The 7838-nt window shown below is 45.8% G+C and overlaps 1 protein-coding gene across 1 annotated transcript in view; it reads right to left on the bottom strand.

The window, feature by feature from the left end:
* Window positions 1-7612, bottom strand: part of bsk146 (brain specific kinase 146) — a 9336-nt gene extending 1724 nt beyond the window's left edge. The window contains exons 1-4 of the mRNA XM_008315000.3: window positions 6457-7612; window positions 744-1011; window positions 440-642; window positions 149-340 (exon numbers count right to left, since the gene is read on the bottom strand). Coding sequence (XP_008313222.1) covers window positions 149-340; window positions 440-642; window positions 744-915 — 567 coding nt within the window. The 5' untranslated portion in view covers window positions 916-1011; window positions 6457-7612. The remainder of the gene's footprint in view (window positions 1-148; window positions 341-439; window positions 643-743; window positions 1012-6456) is intronic.
* Between the last annotated feature and the right edge of the window lie 226 nt (window positions 7613-7838).

Below are 7838 nucleotides of genomic sequence, written 5' to 3' on the forward strand. Positions count from 1 at the left end.
GGACACGAGAAAGACCGCGTGGCCAGACACAGCACAGAGTTCAGAGGCCGTGGAGGGAATGGTGCCGCTCACCTGCAGAGGGAAGGTCAACAGGTCAACATCGAAGCTAAACCAACCCAGCTGATCACAAACTAGTGCCGCTACCCACTCTTTTGACTGGTGATCCGGCCCGGCGAGTCATTCCAAAGTCGGAGAGCTTCACCTTACGACACTCTCGGTCAAAAATGAGGATGTTCTCGGGTTTGATGTCCCTGTGGACCAGCTTCTTACAGTGCAGGTAGTCCAGAGCGATGGCTACCTGGTGCACACACCGCTTTGCTACTGCTTCTGGAAGACCAACCTGAGGTGCAGTGAGCAGAGGAAGATTACACTCTGTAAAATACAAGGTTTCAGAGTACCTTGGAAGTGTCCTGGAGGCCACAGCGACGTTGGGACAAACCTGGGGTGGAATGATATCGAAGAGGTCTCCGGCCAGAGCGTACTCCTGTGCAAACACGTAGTACTCGTCGGTTTCAAAGGCGATGCCAAACATGTTGATGATGAAGGGGCAGGGAGACAGGTAGAGGGAGATGCTGTACTCGCGCAGGAACGACTTCAGCTTGGTCGTCTTCTTCTTCAGGAACTTCAGCGCCATCTTGGTTCCTTCAGGAACCAAATGACACAAAAATGTTTTCAGGGTTTCTGATCTCCTTAAATTCAATTCTACACGTAATGTGCATTCAGTTCCAAGATGTGGCGCTCACCTCTGATTTTGTGGATGACCAGGTCCACCTTGCCGTAGGTGCCTTTGCCCAGCTCCCTGATGACCTCGTAGTACTTGTTGACCTCCAGCCGCTCCAGGTTCTGGGCTGCTATCAGCTGCAGCTCGTCCAGGATGTCCATGTTGGCTCGGGAAACCAGTGGAGAAGAACTCATGCTGGGGGACGTTTTTAGAGGACGGACCACAGGGGAAAAACTGATGACTGGATGCTCAGGATGAAGAGGCGCTGCAGAGGCTAACACCAGGGGTCACTGTACAAACAACACAGGTATCATCGGTTAGGACGTCATACATGTTGTAGCATTACTGCCCTCTTCTGGACATTTTTAAGCACTGTTCTGAGTTCCAACTACTCTTCCTTTTAACATTTTCTTGGTTTATCTTGTGTATCCTGTCTAGAAACTGAAGTATTCACCACAGACCAACACAGACGTCTGACTACTGACCAGACGATGCAGAGCTCCTTTTGATTTGACTTGACTTCACTGCTTATAGGGAATCAAACCTGCTGCATTTTCTTTGCTTTAGTTGAAATGCTGCTGTGTTTTGACCCCCTGGGCCACCGTACTGTGCTGTGACATTTTCACTGATGAGACACACCAATCTGTCCCCATCACACATGAACCTGCTAATTATCTGCAGGAAATCAAAGTAAAAGCCGTTCGACCGGGGATACACACACACACACACACACACACACAGTGGTTACATAATCTGAGGTGCTGCTGAGCTCAGTGAAACCTGCTCACCCTGCCGACAGGAAGTCACTGATTGGTTCCTGACCAGTGATTTAATGTCTGACAGAAGAATTGTGAAGGTTTTCTTCTGTGTTCTGTCCTGGACAGACTGACTGGACCACAGTCGGACACAGACCTCCTAAAGCCGAACTTCTTGGTCTTTGAACTCGGTTCTAGAAATGTCATGGCACGTTTGATCGACTTTGAGCTAACGACACAGTTGGATTAATTTAATCCAGATAAACAGTTGGATTAATTCAATCCAGATCAGCAGTTGGATTAATTTAATCCAGATCAGCAGTTGGATTAATTTAATCCAGATAAACAGTTGGATTAATTTAATCCAGATGAACAGTTGGATTGATTTAATCCAGATCAGCAGTTGGATTAATTTAATCCAGATGAACAGTTGGATTGATTTAATCCAGATGAACAGTTGGATTGATTTAATCCAGATGAACAGTTGGATTAATTTAATCCAGATAAACAGTTGGATTAATTTAATCCAGATCAGCAGTTGGATTAATTTAATCCAGATAAACAGTTGGATTAATTTAATCCAGATCAGCAGTTGGATTAATTTAATCCAGATAAACAGTTGGATTAATTCAATCCAGATCAGCAGTTGGATTAATTTAATCCAGATCAGCAGTTGGATTGATTTAATCCAGATGAACAGTTGGATTGATTTAATCCAGATCAGCAGTTGGATTAATTTAATCCAGATCAGCAGTTGGATTGATTTAATCCAGATCAGCAGTTGGATTGATTTAATCCAGATCAGCAGTTGGATTGATTTAATCCAGATCAGCAGTTGGATTGATTTAATCCAGATCAGCAGTTGGATTGATTTAATCCAGATCAACAGTTGGATTAATTTAATCCAGATAAACAGTTGGATTAATTTAATCCAGATCAGCAGTTGGAATTATTTAATCCAGATCAACAGTTGGATTAATGTAATCCAGATGAACAGTTCTGTTCAGTCTAAGGTCATTCTCTACTGTAGACCACAGTCAGTCGGTTTCTCTGCTCGTCAGCCTGGTCTGGACCAGCTGTGTTCTGGTCGTTGGCTGCTGATCAGGAATCATGAACTTCACCTGTGAAGGACCAGGACCAGAGTGGGAGGAGATAAAAGGAGCTTCAACTGAGCTGCTCTGTTTGGTCTGTGGGTCAGGGAGAGTGGACACCATCAGTCCACTCTCTGGGGTTTGGGTTGTTTAATCTTGTTTTCTTTGGGGACATGATTGGATGTTGGGTCTGAATCCTCACCACTGCTGGACAGCAAACCACCACGCTGTGTCCTCTGCTAACGAGCCATCACCTCAGTGGGGCAAATGTTGGGTCGTCCAGTACAACCATCTGTTTTCCTACTGCAGTTTTACTTTGTACCTCATGGTACTTCATGAGTAGGTCTGGTCTGGAACCAGGGTCCTCATGTAGAATATTTGCGTGGCTTTCCTACTGAAACATGGCGTGCACTAAAATCCAGAAACTCAAAAAGTCTGTGAGCGTATGGATCCAAGTACGTCGTTTGTCAAAAAAAGGTGTGACGCCGTAAACGCCGTTGGGTTGGTGCAGTTACACAGTCATGCTGTTCTGTAGAAAATGAGGTGGAAACAATGGTGGAAAAAGAGACCGACACAGTCAGTACTGACACAGTCAGTACCTGTATCTGTCTTAGTTACTGCCTTACAGTAATAAAACAATTGAAATACTTCTTTAAAGATGATGAAGATGATGATGAAGATGCCGATGAGTTTTCCTTAGCCCTACCCTGGGTCATGTGACCTACATTGTGCTTCATGACTCATCGTGTTTGATTTCGAAGGTGTGTGTGTGTGTGTGTGTGAGTGAGAGTGTTTTTTCCTGATGTAGCTGTACCTGTGGGGACATCTGCTGGTCAGGATTAGGATCGGACTAGAGTTAGGATTTGGATGAGGATTGAAAATATAAAGTTGTTGTCAGATTAAAACTCTTTGTAGCTTTAGCTCCCCCTGGAGTCTGAATGTTTCTCCTCATTCCCTGGGCTGTTGAGTCACCTGAGGTCGTTCAGATCACACTCCCTAACAACCACTGCTCAGGTGTGAGTTTCACTCCAGTGCTGCCTCCTAGTGGTCATTTTCCCCTCACCTTTGTTGACAGTTTTTCCAGGACATCTTACCCGCCTGTGTGACTGGACTGTGATTGGACACGTTTTTATTTACAGGAAAACACATTTGTCTTCTTACTGATTGGCTGAGAAGCCATTAAACAGATAAGCAGTGAAGCTGTACTGAGGGCTCCCTCTACTGGATGACAGTGTGTCCAGAACAGCTTTATTACAAATATTACGGTATTTTGTAGGGATGCACCGAATATTTTGGCCAAAAACGCATTTTCAGTTTTTGGACGAAAGACTTTTATCACTGAAACAGGAAGTTATGACGACACAAGCAAAAATCGTGTGGTGTGGACGCATTTCAGTATGTCTGAGAAAGACACACAGAGTTTGCAAAACGTGTAATGCTGAAATTTGTAACGGGGGTGCATCTGCAAAGACTTTCTCCACGTCGGGTTTAGTTTATCACCTGAAATCCAAACATCCCTAACGCTGTGCAGAAGCCTCTTTGTGCAAAAGTGAGTCTTGGCTGTGGACAACTCAGACCAGGAGCTCAGACCAGGAGCTCCCCGTGACATTCACTTCACACCAGTGGGTCTTACCAGAGAACATTCTCTCTCTTCTCGCCCCGTGTGAACCCAGAGAACATTCTCTCTCTTCTCGCCCCGTGTGAACAGCTAACTATAGAGACCAGCTCCTCTGATGTATCTGTAGCAGATGTTGTTCCACTCATGGAGTCTGTCAGCTCACGGTTCACTCAGATCTACTCTGATCCTCTGCACTTCGTCGCTTTACTTGGATGTGGGAATAAAGCAGCGTGCACGAGAAATGATCCAGCAGTTGACTTAAATGCAGTTTGTGTTCTTAGGAGAGAAGATATTTAATTTGACAATCTTTCAGCAGGCCAGTACATCATCATTTAATGTCATGTGTTTATATTGAATTGTGAATTTACTATAATGTAGACAGTTCCGATACTTCAGTGGCTTCAATCTCAGCAGCAGTCGGAGTCAGAGACGTCCAGATTGAACGGTCTACTCTGATTAAAACACTTCTACAAAGGTCTGGTACCAACGGAAGTATCAAAGTATTATGGTCTGTTTCTACAGCCCAGTGCAGGAGCTACGTCATGATGTTGGATCCTGCAGTGTGTCCTCAGACTGCACTGAGAAAATCACTGCTACTGACAACAGCAACACACACACACACACACACAGACAAAGCTGCTGATGTTTGGTCTCTGCGTTCATGTTCCTTCACCTGCTCTGTCCAATCAGAACCAGCTAAAGTCCGACCTCAGCTACGACCAGACCAGGATTCATAATTCCGTCCTAAGCACAAACAGGCGAACGGATCAGGATGGAGCTTCTGACTCATTAGGACCAAGATCTGGTCGCAGTCATGACGACTGGTCCAAACACTCGGAACAAAATGTTCTGAGAACCTCCTACACTGCAAACACACACACCAGAACACTTCCCAAAGGGTAACACTGAGAGTTTAACAGCAGCAGTAACAGCAGCAGTAACAGCAGCAGCAGAACTCGGAGCTCAGACTGAAAACAATCGTCTGGTTCCTTCTATTTAACGGACGTCAGAACTCCACGTCACGTCTGTGTTCTGTAAATGTGTGTGGTCATCAGCCGAGGGCGGGGTCAGAACCCTGGACAGTTCTCCAGTCCATCAGAGGGTCACATGTAGAGACCACCGACCGTTCACTCATATTCACACCAGTGTTCAGTTCAGTGTGAACAGCTGACCTGGACCGTGAGCTGGAGAAAAACCACAAACACAGATATGGAGAAACTGGGATTTAACCAGTGACCTTCTTACTGTAAGGCAACCGCGCTAACCACGTCTACCACTGTGCTGCCAAACACTGTTGTTTTGTATCTCTCTTGGCTTGAAGTTCGTATTAGAAGCGATTTATCCTCAAACTATATCTGGACTGCCACAGACCTGGACCCTGGGAATGTAAGAAACGTTCCCACGTGGACTGACTTGCCATCGGCAACACATGAAGTGACAAAACAGACTGGGGTTTCATTTCTGTTTCTGGAGATCAGAACTGTTTAGTGTCTGTGGTCAGGTTAAACTGTAAAGATGAAGCAGGAGGAAGAGGAGGAGGAGGAGATGAAACAGTCGTCATCACTGTCTCCAGAATTTGAATTAACCTGTGAAATAGTGAAACCTGTACCTCAACCATCAAAACAGTACCTCAACTGATCAATATGGTCCTTAGGAAATACTCGTTTCATTTGTATTACTGTTCTCTGAAGCTCAAGTTCAGCTGTGGACTAGTGGACAAATGTGGAACAGCAACCAAAATGAAGATTCTCTGACCTGGACCATGAACACTAGACTATTTACTGGACCTTGAGTCTAAATGGGATCCATCCCAACTCTAGTACACGTGAAGGTCCTGTTCCATATGTGGTGGAACTTCAGCTGTGACTGTCAGTGAGAATGAGATGAAATTATTTTGGACCGGATTAAAAGGCGGCTGTGTGTGTGTATGTGTGTGTGTGTGTGTGTAATAATATTGTAATAATCCAACACCACATCATGTCCAGCTGATACTTCACCAGGACATGGTCTGGTCTCAGTCCACTCAGAACATTTGTTCTGTTCTCGGCTCGTGTCCTCGGTCAGTGAATGTTCTGGACCAGGAAACAATAACAGCAGCAGCAACAAAAGCAGCAGCAACAAAAGCAGCAGTGTTGCTGCTGCTGCTCCACCTGGGCCTGTTTACTGCTGCTACATCATCATCATCCTCATCATCATCATCATCCTCAGCAGCAGGTGCAGCCGAGGAGACCAGGACCAGCCCCGGTTCTCCTCCATCACTCCAGCACTCACCCTTCACTGACTTCCCGTTGGCTCTGCTGCTGTGTCGGTGCTGCTGCTGGTTCCGCCCTGCAGTCCTGCTAGGCTGCAGCCGAACATTCGGGCTCATACTCGGGTCAGCTGATGCCGGGTGTCTGGGGAAGGAGCTCCGAGCAGCGGCGGTGACTGTGCGGATGTGGAGCCGTGCATGGCGCTGCCTCCTGCGGGTTCTGCGTCCTATTGTCTCCGCATCGCCCTGTCCTCTAGGATGGGGGGAGAGGTGGAGGAGGAGGAGAAGGGGAGGAAAGAAAGAGGAGGAGGGAGGATACAGAAGGAGGAGAGAATTAGTCCCTCCCCCCTCCTTCAGCCCTGGCCAATGGCAGCGCTGCTCCGCAGGGAGCTGCCGCTGCCCGCTGTCTCTGTACAGACTATGATGTGTTCATGAACGGTCGGAAAAACACGAAAAGATCGATTTCTGCCAACAAAGACAGGACAACTGGGATGTTAAGGTGGGACATTCTACCTGAAGCATTGAGCTGCTAGCAATGTGACATGTGGGTCATGTGCATTTATCAATAAGTCAAGTGAAGAAAAAGGAGGGGTCAGCAGAGGCCTTCACTGACCCAGGCTGTGTAGCTTCAGAAACACAGGACGTCACCGTTCATTTATACTTTTAAACGTATTATTTTTATTCTTATCATTCTCCCAACTCCGTTGTTCAGCGTCAGATCTCTTCATGTATAATATTGATCGTACAAAGGATGGTCACAAATGAGTATTTAACTCGGTGCTAAGATGCACGAGCTGTACTTCAATGCATCATACTTCAAAGACAGGATGCAGTGGAGGAGCATGAAAAAGATGGACGAAAACAAACAAACCTGCTCCTTTACTCCTTCATCAGAGGTTCTTTATGATTTGAATTGTTATTAACAGACGTTACTGAGATGATATAAACACGACTTCTTCTAGAATCTCACTCCAAATCCCCATTTATCTCTAAAGTCAGGCCATGGCTCTTTGTTAGATGTGTGTTATTTTTGACTGTGTCTGATCTGTGGGAGAAAAATATCAGCCGCAGCAGCGCCTCCTGCCGTCTCCAGTAACCTGTCTAACATCTGCACCAACACGCTCACATGAGGCCCGGGCTAAGAGGATTAACCTTCTCCAGGTGAAGGCACTGCCATCATGATAAAAAGTACATAAAATAAATATTAATATTTTGCACTGATCTGTGTGAAATATAAATGATCAGTATGACTCTACACGTTCTTGACATTTTATTAAGTAAAAATCGCCGAATTTGAGTATTTCGCAATCAAAAAGAAATCAGAAATCCAGGGTGAAGCATGGGGAAGCAAACAGTACTCTGCCTCACCACAAGGGGTCGTACGTGAACTAACAGGTGTTCTCCA

Source organism: Cynoglossus semilaevis, chromosome 8 (genome assembly GCF_000523025.1).
Source record: "Cynoglossus semilaevis isolate Cse_v1.0 chromosome 8, Cse_v1.0, whole genome shotgun sequence".
Taxonomy (NCBI): Eukaryota; Metazoa; Chordata; class Actinopteri; order Pleuronectiformes; family Cynoglossidae; genus Cynoglossus; species Cynoglossus semilaevis.